The following is a 14,853-nucleotide window of genomic DNA, read 5'->3' as shown; positions in this document are numbered from 1 at the left end:
GACAATACATACTGATATACACCTGAACATCAGCAGGAGAGGACTCTTTAAAGTAGAGACACTACATACTGATATACACCTGAACATCATAAGGAGAGGACTCTTTAAAGTAGAGACAATACATACTGATATACACCTGAACACCAGCAGGAGAGGACTCTTTAAAGTAGAGACACTACATACTGATATACACCTGAACATCAGCTGGAGAGGACTCTTTAAAGTAGAGACACTACATACTGATATACACCTGAACATCAGCAGGAGAGGACTCTTTAAAGTAGAGACACTACATACTGATATACACCTGAACATCAGCAGGAGAGGACTCTTTAAAGTAGAGACAATACATACTGATATACACCTGAACATCAGCAGGAGAGGACTCTTTAAAGTAGAGACACTACATACTGATATACACCTGAACATCAGCAGGAGAGGACTCTTTAAAGTAGAGACACTACATACTGATATACACCTGAACATCAGCAGGAGAGGACTCTTTAAAGTAGAGACACTACATACTGATATACACCTGAACATCAGCAGGAGAGGACTCTTTAAAGTAGAGACACTACATACTGATATACACCTGAACATCATCAGGAGAGTACTCTTTAAAGTAGAGACACTACATACTGATATACACCTGAACATCATCAGGAGAGGACTCTTTAAAGTAGAGACACTACATACTGATATACACCTGAACATCAGCAGGAGAGGACTCTTTAAAGTAGAGACACTACATACTGATATACACCTGAACATCAGCAGGAGAGGACTCTTTAAAGTAGAGACACTACATACTGATATACACCTGAACATCAGCAGGAGAGGACTCTTTAAAGTAGAGACAATACATACTGATATACACCTGAACATCAGCAGGAGAGGACTCTTTAAAGTAGAGACACTACATACTGATATACACCTGAACATCAGAAGGAGAGGACTCTTTAAAGTAGAGACAATACATACTGATATACACCTGAACACCAGCAGGAGAGGACTCTTTAAAGTAGAGACACTACATACTGATATACACCTGAACATCAGCTGGAGAGGACTCTTTAAAGTAGAGACACTACATACTGATATACACCTGAACATCAGCAGGAGAGGACTCTAAAGTAGAGACACTACATACTGATATACACCTGAACATCAGCAGGAGAGGACTCTTTAAAGTAGAGACAATACATACTGATATACACCTGAACATCAGCAGGAGAGGACTCTTTAAAGTAGAGACACTACATACTGATATACACCTGAACATCAGCAGGAGAGGACTCTTTAAAGTAGAGACACTACATACTGATATACACCTGAACATCAGCAGGAGAGGACTCTTTAAAGTAGAGACACTACATACTGATATACACCTGAACATCAGCAGGAGAGGACTCTTTAAAGTAGAGACACTACATACTGATATACACCTGAACATCAGCAGGAGAGGACTCTTTAAAGTAGAGACACTACATACTGATTTACACCTGAACATCAGCAGCCTCCCTTAAGCCAATAGTACGTTGTTTTGATCTATGGAGAATTACCTCATTCAACCCCACTTCAAAGCATCCAAACTATCCCCTAAGGTTGGATGTAAATCACTTGAACACACCACTTCTCCTCATGAATAGGAATCACTTTAACATGAGGCAACACGCAGGCCGGATTCCAGCTATTGAAGCTCTGAACACAACATTTACAACATTAGCGGGAAACCCTCCCCACCCTGTGCTGTTTCCGAGTCAGATCTCACAAACAGATACATAATAAATTGACAGAACTACATTCAAACACATGCAGATAAGTAAACTGATGCTGATTTTTAAACCACTTTTTAGGCAGAGAGCGCCAGGTATAAACGTGGATTTTCCATCCACTCCTCTTTAGCAGCCAACACCCAGAGAAGAAGAGTCTTGTTTGAGTTGAATGCCCCTCCCTGCAGACTGTTCTAGATGTGAGACAATCCCACGTGACCTTAAAGGTAGGGCTGCTCGATTATGGCAAAAATCATAATTTCGATTATTTGGGTCAATAATTGATATCAAGATTATTAAAAAACGATTATCCATTTACTTTGAAAACATCCATTTATTGAAAAAAAAAATGTGAACAGTATCTTTGTAACAGTTGAACCCTGAACTTTAATTCAACTGAAAAACCAATAAAATAAAAAATAAAAAAATAAAAAAATGTTTGGCAAAAAATCAATAATCGTTTAATTTCGATTATGTTGTTTTCATAATCGTTGCGAGACAAAATCGTAATTGCGATTAAAATACGATTAATTGAGCAGCCCTACTTAAAGGTCCCCCATTATACTGTTTTTCATCAATACAGGTCTCAGATATATACAGAGCCTGTCTCTGATTGGCTGAAACACCAAACTGATCATTGCAGCATTACCCATAATCCCCTCTGTTTCAGCCCTGTTTCCAAAGTGCTGATTCTCTGTCTGTTACTTTAGATGAAAATAAGGAGCCCCTCCCCACGCCCCTCTGAGAGACATTTGGTTACAAAGAACTCAATGGTGCTCTAGGAGGAGATTCAGGTGATAAGGGGGGGGGGTTACCTTGCTTGCTGATTGGCTAATGGTTACACAAGACAATACATCATTATGACATCATAAAGGGGCCAAAATCTGATCAGCTCATTTTCAGACAGGTTTTTATAGAAATGGATCAAAAAGAGAGAGAATCTTTGTTCCTGAAACTTTCAGAGTCTCTTTACACAGAGGGGACACATGTTGATGTAGAAGAGACATGGAGAAGAGGGGACACATGTTGATGTAGAAGAGACATGGAGAAGAGGGGACACATGTTGATGTAGAAGAGACATGAAGAAGAGGGGACACATGTTGATGTAGAAGAGACATGGAGAAGAGGGGACACATGTTGATGTAGAAGAGACATGAAGAAGAGGGGACACATGTTGATGTAGAAGAGACATGGAGAAGAGGGGACACATGTTGATGTAGAAGAGACATGGAGAAGAGGGGACACATGTTGATGTAGAAGAGACATGGAGAAGAGGGGACACATGTTGATGTAGAAGAGACATGGAGAAGAGGGGACACATGTTGATGTAGAAGACACATGAAGAAGAGGGGACACATGCTGATGTAGAGGAGACATGAGGAAGAGGGGACACATGTTGATGTAGAAGAGACATGAAGAAGTGGGGACACATGTTGATGTAGAAGAGACATGGAGAAGAGGGGACACATGTTGATGTAGAAGAGACATGAAGAAGAGGGGACACATGTTGATGTAGAAGAGACATGGAGAAGAGGGGACACATGTTGATGTAGAAGAGACATGAAGAAGAGGGGACACATGTTGATGTAGAAGAGACATGAAGAAGAGGGGACACATGTTGATGTAGAAGAGACATGAAGAAGAGGGGACACATGCTGATGTAGAGGAGACATGAAGAAGAGGGGACACATGTTGATGTAGAAGAGACATGAAGAAGAGGGGACACATGCTGATGTAGAGGAGACATGAAGAAGAGGGGACACATGTTGATGTAGAAGAGACATGAAGAAGAGGGGACACATGTTGATGTAGAAGAGACATGAAGAAGAGGGGACACATGTTGATGTAGAAGAGACATGGAGAAGAGGGGACACATGTTGATGTAGAAGAGACATGAAGAAGAGGGGACACATGTTGATGTAGAAGAGACATGGAGAAGAGGGGACACATGTTGATGTAGAAGAGACATGGAGAAGAGGGGACACATGTTGATGTAGAAGAGACATGGAGAAGAGGGGACACATGTTGATGTAGAAGAGACATGAAGAAGAGAGGACACATGTTGATGTAGAAGAGACATGGAGAAGAGGGGACACATGTTGATGTAGAAGAGACATGAAGAAGAGGGGACACATGTTGATGTAGAAGAGACATGAAGAAGAGGGGACACATGTTGATGTAGAAGAGACATGGAGAAGAGGGGACACATGTTGATGTAGAAGAGACATGGAGAAGAGGGGACACATGTTGATGTAGAAGAGACATGAAGAAGAGGGGACACATGTTGATGTAGAAGAGACATGAAGAAGAGGGGACACATGTTGATGTAGAAGAGACATGAAGAAGAGGGGACACATGTTGACGTAGAAGAGACATGAAGAAGAGGATTTTGCAGAATAGGTGTGTGACCTTTAAGGCTCTCCTTCACCATGGAGACACAGATACAGGTTAGTTGATGTTTACCAGATGTATAAAATGAGGACGGTTACCTGAGGGTGAGGCAGCGTCGGCTCCTCATGGTCAGCCCCCCACCACAGCTCCGACTACATTCTCCATACGGACCCCAGGTGTCCCAGTGATCGACGCTGGGCAACTGAACACAACACAGCAGTGGAAACATCATCACAAAGTAAAAAAAAAAAAAAATATTTATCCGTGTTAAATTCTTTGCTTTCAAGCTTTTGACCAAGGTCTTGATTCTGTCAGCCTTTTGTGTCACCGAGGTTAAAAATAAACTGGTTGGTTTTTACATATAGAGCCGTCCATGGCCAAGCCCCAGCCTACATGAACGACCGTATCCGCCCTCACAGCACAACCCGGGCCCTGAGGTCCTCTGAGCAAGGCCTCCTCAGGGTGCCCCGAACCAGGCTAAAAACTAAGGGGGACCGTGCCTTTGAGGCGGAGGCCCCAAGGCTTTGGAATAAACTCACCCAGATAATTAAGACCCTCTGTCTCAGTAGATTTTGAAGGGGCAGCTAAAGACCCACCTCTTCCCACAGGCTTCAGAGGAGGTGAGTTAGTAGCTGTTTGTCATTGGTGATTTATTCTATGTTTTACTTGCTGTGTTTATGCTTTTTTTTACATTTTATAGTTATACTTTGAATTGTGTATTGTGTACTGTAAAGCACTTTGTACATTCGTGTTGTGAAGGGTGCTGTATAAATAAAGTTTTACTTACTTACTTAAACTTTGAAACATGCGTAAAAAAAGATGGAAGATTTAAATACAATATATACATTTGTAGGGAATAATGTCCAACTATCAAATTAGTCCTAGACATACGGAATAGACGATTAGAGAAGGGACAAAATTTAAATGTTTGTATTCAATTATAAAATCAAAATGGTGAGACTTATCCATTGTAAATAAAGTGGACATTTTTAAGAATAAATTAGAGTGCCAGGAATAAGGATAAGTGACAATTACTGCCCTGATTCTCCAAAAACAAATGCATGTCTCAGGTTCATTATCTCTTTATGTCGAAGGATTAGTTTCCGTTTTAGTCACTGGGAGTTTACCGTGAGTGCTGGAGCGATGAGCAGCTGGAGGAGGACCAGCAGAGGCAGGAGAGTCTTCATGGTTCCTGGGACAAGAAAATGAAGGGGAGGCATCAAGAGTTAGTCACTGAGACTTTTACACATCGAGCACCAAGTGGAAACACGAGTTATAAAAACACACATGAGGGAAACGTCTTCCTATCTGATGCAAAGACATTCAACACAAATAAAAGATAGGCTCGCAGTGTGTTCACGTGAAGGTTGTGGCCCTGCAGCGTCTTCTGAAAGTCTTGTTTGTTCTGAAATGTTGCCAAACTAAGATGTAAATCAGTGTAGTCATGATTGAGGGTAAGTAGATCATCAGGCTGAATGTACGTGCGCAGCAGCATGTTCTGTGGTTTGGTCTGCAGCCACTAAACTCTAAAACACACATGCATCTGGTAGATAATAGTTATGCATGGTGAGAATCTAGAGGTCTGGGAGGAAAATGTATATAGCATTATTGGATTTCCCATATTTTAATGCATTCAAGTGACATGTTGATTTATACATATATACACACAACTCTATTCAGTAGCTCCGTGTGGCTTTCACATGCAAATGATATCAACATGAATATTGTTTCAGGCTTAAAATGATTCTTTATTTAGCCAACATGTTATACAACTTAAGTGTGTGTCATAACATAAGGAAATCAACGGGCTCGATCGCTGTAAAAAAAATGAAGCAATTGTTTATCTTAAATGTCAGAGCGTTTATTTTTAGATTCAAAAACAAAACACAGATCCTTCAAAAGAAATCCCTCTCTCTCCAAAGACTGCCAAAAACAGGCCCATAAGATTATTGATTAAAGAGGCCCGATTATACTTTTGGGGGTTTTCTCTACCCAACACATTGTAAGTGATAGGCTAAGGGGCGGGACATCTCTAAGAGGTTGACCAATCACAACAGAGCCGGCCAACTAACCAATCAGAGCAGACTGGGCTCTGGTTTTAGACAGAGGGTGAAAAGAGGTGCTGCAGCACAGGCAGTATGAGAGAAATAAAGAGCTTTTGAACATTAAAGCCTGGAGACAGGTAGAGACACTACATACTGATATACACCTGAACATCAGCAGGAGAGAACTCTTTAAAGTAAAGACACTACATACTGATATACACCTGAACATCAGCAGGAGAGAACTCTTTAAAGTACAGACACTACATACTGATATACACCTGAACATCAGCAGGAGAGGACTCTTTAAAGTAGAGACACTACATACTGATATACACCTGAACATCAGCAGGAGAGGACTCTTTAAAGTAGAGACACTACATACTGATATACACCTGAACATCAGCAGGAGAGGACTCTTTAAAGTAGAGACACTACATACTGATATACACCTGAACATCAGCAGGAGAGGACTCTTTAAAGTAGAGACACTACATACTGATGTACACCTGAACATCAGCAGGAGAGGACTCTTTAAAGTAGAGACACTACATACTGATGTACACCTGAACATCAGCAGGAGAGGACTCTTTAAAGTAGAGACACTACATACTGACATACACCTGAACATCAGCAGGAGAGGACTCTTTAAAGTAGAGACACTACATACTGATATACACCTGAACATCAGCAGGAGAGGACTCTTTAAAGTAGAGACACTACATACTGACATACACCTGAACATCAGCAGGAGAGGACTCTTTAAAGCACAGATAGACCTAAATGTAAAGTTAATAGAGAAAGATTTTTTCCCGGCTTTGATTGATAGTTAGTTGCAGAACTAAAATTGTGAATTCATATTCCTTGAAAGAGATAACAGCATGTATTTAAAGTCCTAATAACATGCTGAAATGTATTCTTATAAACTACTTAAAGTCACACCTTCGTAAGTAAAATCTTTCTATGAACTCTCGAACAGCAGCTTCATCATCTCCCTCCTCTGTCTCCTCATAAATGCTTAACCTTTGTTGCATGTGGAGAGGCTTTGTTTGTTTGTTCCGGAGCAAACGGGGTGTTTCCTGCCCGCCTGAGAGATTCAATCACCTCTGACCCCGTCTGCAGGGACAGAAATATCCTACAGCCCTGAACGCCCCACAGGCAGGAAGACAGGTCAGAGGGAGAGGAGAAAGACAGACAGTCAGCAGGTCTGAGGCGTCTGCAGAAAAAACGCCCAAAATTTAGCAACTTAATTGAGTCATCTTTCCTGAGAGGTGGTAATCTTCTCTCTGTGCCAACAACTTTAAACAAAACAATATGATGACCATAGATGCCATAATCATTATTCTACGAGTTGTTTAGTCAGTAAAATGTCATCAAATTGTGATAAATGCAGACTCAGGCTTTAAAAATTCAAGGTATAACATCTTCAAATGGATTTTTTGAAAGACCTTAACTGAAAAATAATGGGACAAACTGATAACAAACAGAGAAAATAAGAAACTCTGTACATTCGAGAAACTGGAAGTGATGAATGTCTGACATTTTTGCTTGACAAGTGACTGTAAATCATAAATCGAATGACAAAATAGTTCATGTCCATGGGCAAATCCATTACTTATCTGATGAAATCCATAAAATGTCAGAAAAAAAGTGAAAAAATATCCGTCGTCCCCCCCCCCCCCCCCCCCCCCCCGGTTTCTCAAATTTCAAGATGAGGTAATTAAATCGCTTGTTTTGTCAGTCAAAACCCCCAAATAATCACTTTAATACGATTTCAAATGAATTAAAGCAGCAGATATCAAACCTTTAGTGGCTGAAAACTGCAATTATTGACGCTTTTGCTTGAAAACTTACTTCAAAGATTAATTAGTTACACTAGTTGGAGATTTTTGTTCTGTCGTTCAATTTATCGTTGGTGCTTTAAAATGTGTTCTGTGAAACACTGAATATGAGCAATAGACATGAAGTAATTATGAATGGTGAATCTAATGGAACTCTTTAAAATAAAGTGCATTTAAGAAGACACTCAAAACACTTCTAATCATATGTTATAGAAAAAGTAATCACATACTTTAAACACTTAAAGGGGACCTATCATGCGAAATGCACTTTGTGATGTCTATAATACATCAACATGTGTCCCCGGTGCGTCGGGGAACTCACGCAGCGTCAGAAATAAAATAAAAACCTCTCTCTTTTCATGTTTTGTATAGGTCCTACAATATATGTTTCCAATATAGCATGATAGGTCCACTTTAAGGAATACATTAAAGCAAGTCATACAAAGCAATAAACCCCAATTAAAGCCAACAAATCATCACTCGTTATAAGGGTTAAAACGTCATAAATTGACTTTAGTCCTCGTCAGTGAACTCTCTAACAGATTAATTGACTTTAATCCGGCTCATTATCCTCTCGGTACACATGTTGTGATTCATGCTGAGAGCAATCCACTCCTGAGTCATTAGAAAATCCTTTGTGGGTTCCCAGCATCCTCTCTTTTTATTGTACCAACTCAAAAAGCCTTTGGCCTCGGGCTGCAAAGCTTTATCCAACAAAAATAAAGAAATATTACTCAGTGAGGGAGGGCAGGCGGTGTCTTGTTCATTATTTACTGGCATCTACGGTCACTATGCAAACTCATCCATGGATACAACATCTTTGTATTTTAAAGCTGCTCCGATTAGTGGACTCATTTAATAATCATTACAGTCCAATTGCATGCAATAAAGTCAGAAAAAGCAGCTGTATCAGCTTCTCAACTCTGAAGATTTACAGTTGTTTCTGTTATATATCACATTAAAGTGAATATATTTGGGTTTAAACTGAAACAACACATTTAAATACATAGGTATATAATGAACTTGGATGTACATGTTTTAATATTTCCTGACATTTTGAAGACTTAAAGCGGATGAATTGACAATGAAAATAATCTTAAATGTCAGGACAAGTACATTTATGATATTTCTTTAAAAATGTATATTATAAATGGACTATATTGTTAGATGTTTGTCCCCTAAAGTGTTAGCATTGGCTTCCCGATCTGGTCCATTCTAACTTTATTAAACATATTTTATCTTTTAAAGTATCTCTAAATATTTAATCTTTAAAGTTAGCTTTCTTGCATGATATTCATTTTGTACACGTTATTTCTCGATAAGCCTTTGAAGAAATGCAAATCTTTAAAAACAAACTCTCACAAACTATCATTTCCTCTAATGACCCATCATTCAAAGTGCACATAAGTAGTGTTTCTCCCTAAAAAACTGAAAGTAATTTCAAGCAAATCTGACACGAGAATGAACCACCATGAAATCGTTGGAAAACTCACCGGGTGCAGAGCCTCTAAAGTCGGATTGAGTGAGTCCCAAAGCTCGGTGTGTTTGCTCCGGAGCTCCGAGCAGCTTTGAGGGGAAAGGTGCGTCTGAAAGGAGAGGCAGCTTCTCCTGGATATAAGAGCGGGGCTATCCCTCTCCTGTCTGTCTCTCTGAATCTGTCTTGCGTGCAGCAGGAAACCAATAGGAAGAGGAGAAGAGGAGAAAGTCTGTTGTTGCACCTCCTCCTGCAGCAGCCTGTAATTTCAGCCTGTAAAAATAACAGTTACTCAACATGTTCGCTGGTCGCAGGGTCCCTCTGTGTCCCCGCTTTGCTACATGTCATTATAATGTTCTGTACATCTAATTCCAGGGTGAGCTTCCAAAGGACTCAATGCTTTGGGTCTAATGTGGATGAAAGTTATTTTTAAACTGGGCTCCAGAAGAGAAGTTGCATTGGCGCTGGTTTAGGGGGGTTGAGCTGGGGACACGCCCCCTTCAATATTTAGACTACTTGCATTTGTCAGTCAACTCCAATAAAACATGGCTTTTGCTGCACTTGGAAAACAAGTGGAGACACACATCCAACCAGATCTGGAAACAGCTTTGATGTCAGTGATTTAATCTTTACCACAAATTAGCCAGGGTTAAACACCATTGACAAAAACATGAGATGATTTATTCGACACCCAATGTATTTCTCTCACTCTGATCTTTTAATTTATGTATTTTTCTAAATATATTATTTTCCTGTTTTTGATTTCAACTAAACTTGCAATTAATTATTTTATTTGTACATTTGCAATATCGCTTTTTATCTGTTTCACCTGTAAATTATTTCAATTTGTATGTAAATTTGTTATCGTTTATTACGGTTATAAAATGACACCCATATTTGATTCATAAATAGATGAAGGAGAAGTACAATTTAGAGCACATGTGTCAAACTCAAGGCCCGGGGGCCAAATCAGGCACTTGGTGGATTTAATTTCGGCCCGCAGGATAATTTCTAATTCCCGCCGGTATATTGCACGCACACCTTCACTCCATCCTGAAGGTCTCCTCAGCTCAGAGCCTGAGCCCAAACATTGATGACCTTGCACCCAAGATGAGATGCCAAGTATCTGAGCTAGCATCACAGAGCAGCACACTGACTTTAATGGATGTTTCCTTCTGCACTTTCTCTCTCACGACAACAGGGCATGTTTGGTTTTTTCTTTGAGGGAAATAGTTTTCATGAAGCTGTTGTTGGCCTGTGGGAAAATGTAATCATAAGAAATGACTCTGGAAAAGCTGCAGATAGAGCCATAAGAAATGAATCAACTGATTATTTAATGTTTAATGTTGTTTTTATAGGCAATAATTTAAGATTTGTTAGTTCCCGGTTTAATATGTGCAATAAGTTCATTTAATACGTTTTGCAATAAACATTGAATCAGTCCGGCCCTCGACTAGTACCCATTTATTTATTTTTTTGGCCAACTGTGTATTTGAGTTTGACACCCCTGATTTAGAGCATAAGACATAAACCAGAATGCAGGTAATAAGGGGTTTCAGGCTCTAAATGTTGAGGGCTACGACCTTGGGTATAATACGTTCCCCCCCAATAATATTGAAACCAATTCAGCATCAGGGGAATAATTGTACCAAATTGAGCAGAAAACCATGCAGTAGTTTTTTAGATATTTTGATAAGAAGAAAAGATGGTTAAAGTTGAAAGTTGAAGTCAAACACTCATCCTTTAAGGAACATGAATGTTTGAACAAAGTGTCATGAAAATCTTTGACCTATTTGTGACGATACTTCAGTCCAAACCAGTCGAAGACCAAACGTGAGACATTCAAACAATTCTGCTAGTTAGTTGAAAATTAGAAGGAAATATAATAAATATTTTTCTAACCTTTTAAAAAACCTTACTCCTATAAACTTTGACACAAACTATATAACTAGAAAACATGTTAAGTATGTTCTTTGAGCCGTGAAAGAGTGTCTACTCCACAAAGTCAACATGTTTCTATTCTATACGTTTTTATTACACCCATTACTTTATTGCACCATTACGATCATTTATTCTTGCACTATTTCTGTGTTGCATAGGTTTGGGCTTTACGATGTTATTTGCCAACAGCTAGACCGTAGCTGTTCTTTGTATACCAGGGCTGCACATAACTGGTGCGCAGGTGCGCATGCACACCTCCGCCAAAAAAAGAGCACCGGGTCATTTGAAAAAAGGCGCATTTGCGTACCAACATTAAGAGAGAGAGGGGGGGAGAGAGAAGGGAGAAAAGAAAAGAGAGGAGAGAGAGAAGAGAGAACAGAGAAGAGAGAAGAGAGGAGAGAGGAGAGAGGAGAGAGGAGAGAGGAGAGAGGAGAGAGGAGAGAGAGAGAGTAGAGAGAAGAGAGAAGAGAGAGAGAAAGATATTTGCGAGTTGCATATGAACTCAGGGCCGGCCCGTAGCACTGGCGTTATAACTTTTCGCCTAGGGCGCCAGATCTGGGGAGGGGCTGCGCTGGCAGTTCTGGGAGGGAAAACACATGTTTGACCGTTGGTGCTCATCCTAATTTTCGGCCTTGATGTAACAATGTTCATAATTAAGTAAATGTAACACCCTTTTCACCCCGGTTACACGTGTCATTTGCCCTGTACGATGGGCGCTGTAAGTGATGAAAATGGGGGATGTTGGCTTATCTGGCGCCCGCAGCTCACAGCCAAAGTGCGAGTGAGCGAGGGAGAGAGGGAGGGTGCACCGGTACCGGCGCTGTTGTTATTAGAATCTGGTGCTAGCTGCTCTAACGGATATAAGAAGAAGATTTTTCTACAATGATGTGGAGGGAGAGTCCTCTCCAGTCAGACTGAGAGGCTGATAACTACAGCTCAGTGAGGTAAGTGTTTAGATAGTTAACTTTAGTCTAAGTTCAAACGGTTTGGTCACAATTTATGTAAACACATATTTCCAAGGCACTCCTTTATAATTATTGTGATAAACAGGTTTGAAATCATTCCAATGTATACTATAGGACAGTAACCGAAAATATCCTTTCAAACTGGAGAGATACAAAAAAAATGCATAAATAAATAAATGTTAAGGTAAAATAAGATATGAATGAACAACACAAATAAAATAAGTTACATTAATTTGTTATTGGCTATGGTAGGTTATTGGTTATGTTCACTGCATGTGTGTTCTGTGTTCACCTCTGCATGTGTGTTCAGTGTCGTGTGTCTGGCAAATAAAGTCAAGACCCCCTCAAAAGTGACGGTTTATTTCATTTTAAGGATGAGCACCAAGCAACATCTCCAGGTGCTCCTTTGAGAACCAGGGCAAAAAAGTTATGTGCACCCTGTATATAACAATAAAGCTTTGGATTTGAGATTTTTGTAAAGGACAAAAACAAAAATAAATCTATCCCTGAAGTACATCTTTCATTTTGTGTTCTCAATAATTCATACACACAAGGGCTCATAGAGGATTCTGACAATATAATTGCTACATAATCCTAAACATTTTCACAACTGCATGGGAAAAACATAGAACAGTAATTATTTTGGGTTTTAAAGAGGAAACCGCGACCAAAGCTGTGTTTAAACATCGACCAGTATATTCTCTCCCAAAAGATTTCCCCCTCCCTATGTTCTCTCCTCTCTTTCGGGGGTGAGGTTTTTCTAAACATGCCCACTGGCTTCTAAAAACAAAACACCCACAATTGAAAATGATAAAGCATTATGTAATTGTGGGCTCATGTTAAAAAAAACACACACACATCTTGGGTGTAATGTGTACTTGTGTTGAATTAACTTTCTACTGTTTCATTCAAAGAAAGGGTGTGAAGCAGCTAGAGGGGCCCACTGGCTCCAGGGTTTCTTTCTTATCATGTGAAAGAAAAACAGTTTCAACGCCAAACACGACACCAAAACCCATTTCAGCCACATGTTTGTATATATAGTTTAACTGGGAGATTGTTCTCCATTTAGGGGCCAGACTGCATCAGTCAACACATCAATGTTTAACATTCCTGCTAAGGTAACTCCGTGCATTTCCTTAAGGAGAGGAGAGTCAAAACCAAAATACAAACTGTAGGCGTCTACTGAAGTTCAATAGACCATCAAGCATACATTGAGTTATTTCCTGAAGTCCCGTGCACAAGCTGGCTTTTGTTACCAGTATTAAGTAGAAGTACTTTCTTTAAATCTTTTACTTTGAAGAAATACTTAAAACGGGTCAGTTGCCATACTCACACCGTTTTACCTTGAATCTCTTTTAGAAACGTTGTATTCCTAGCGGCCTCCAGGGTGAGGAACCTAAATCTGGAGGAAAGTCTTGATGAAGTAAATCAGGGCTGCCTTTAGCAACAGGTATAAAACATGCATTAACAAACTATCACACAACTCAAAAGGTTTAATAACATTAAAAGTAAAGACCACACAAGAAATGACACTTGGATTCCAGGCCTCTAGGCACACCTAGTTTAAATATACCAACGCTTGTTAGCATAACTAACAAGAGATCCCTGCATCACCAAGCCTAGACATTGTTAGAATATTCAGCATTTTGCAAATAACATTAAGACATATACTTATTTGTTTGCCAGCTAAGAGTTCAATGGGATTGCTATTAGGGAAAAACCTAAATGGCTTTCTTCCTTGAGCCATTCTACCTCAATGTGCTGCCAAAATGCATCACTATTAAAACCCGTATTATTCAGAAAGTGTAGTGCTGTAGTGGAAGATGATTGGTCTTGTAAGATAATACCCAAAAAGAAAATCATGCAGAAAACTAAACATCGATTATCTCAACATGTAGGGGATTTACATGTAAGTATTACTCTGTGTGGAAACCACATTGTGTTGAAATCTGAAAAAATAAATAATTATTTGTATAGCATAGTGGTCTGAACGACGGAAAAAAACTAAAAGCTGCAGATAGATTAAAAAAAGTGACCACATGAATGAATAGCGGTGGAATTATATTTTACTTAAACAAACACACAAACACACAATTTCACTTGATAATGTGGCTTTATCGGGAAACACATCCCCCTTGTTAACATTTTTGGCAGCACATTGAGGAAGAAAAGTGGATCAAGGTCCAAGTTAGTTATACTTCATTAATTCTGTGTGTGTGTGTGTGTGTGTGTGTGTGTGTGTGTGTGTGTGTGTGTGTGTGTGTGTCTGTCTGTCTGTCTGTCTGTCTGTCTGTCTGTCTGTGTCTGTCTGTCTGTCTGTCTGTGTGTGTGTGTGTGTGTGTGTGTGTGTGTGTGTGTGGTGTGTGTGTGTGTGTGTGTGGTGTGTGTGTGTGTGTGTGTGGTGTGTGTGTGTGTGTGTGTGTGTGT

At 39.7% G+C, this 14,853-nt stretch overlaps 1 protein-coding gene across 1 annotated transcript in view; it reads right to left on the bottom strand.

Moving 5' to 3' along the window:
- paplna (papilin a, proteoglycan-like sulfated glycoprotein) overlaps window positions 1-9,795 on the bottom strand; it is a 49,643-nt gene extending 39,848 nt beyond the window's left edge. Inside the window, exons 1-3 of the mRNA XM_079691813.1 lie at window positions 9,540-9,795; window positions 5,291-5,355; window positions 4,262-4,365 (exon numbers count right to left, since the gene is read on the bottom strand). Coding sequence (XP_079547939.1) covers window positions 4,262-4,365; window positions 5,291-5,350 — 164 coding nt within the window. The 5' untranslated portion in view covers window positions 5,351-5,355; window positions 9,540-9,795. The remainder of the gene's footprint in view (window positions 1-4,261; window positions 4,366-5,290; window positions 5,356-9,539) is intronic.
- Window positions 9,796-14,853: the final 5,058 nt, after the last annotated feature.

The sequence above is a fragment of the Notothenia rossii genome (assembly GCF_949606895.1).
Source record: "Notothenia rossii genome assembly, chromosome: 7".
NCBI classification, from domain to species: Eukaryota; Metazoa; Chordata; class Actinopteri; order Perciformes; family Nototheniidae; genus Notothenia; species Notothenia rossii.
This window is presented reverse-complemented; position numbering and strand designations above follow the sequence as displayed.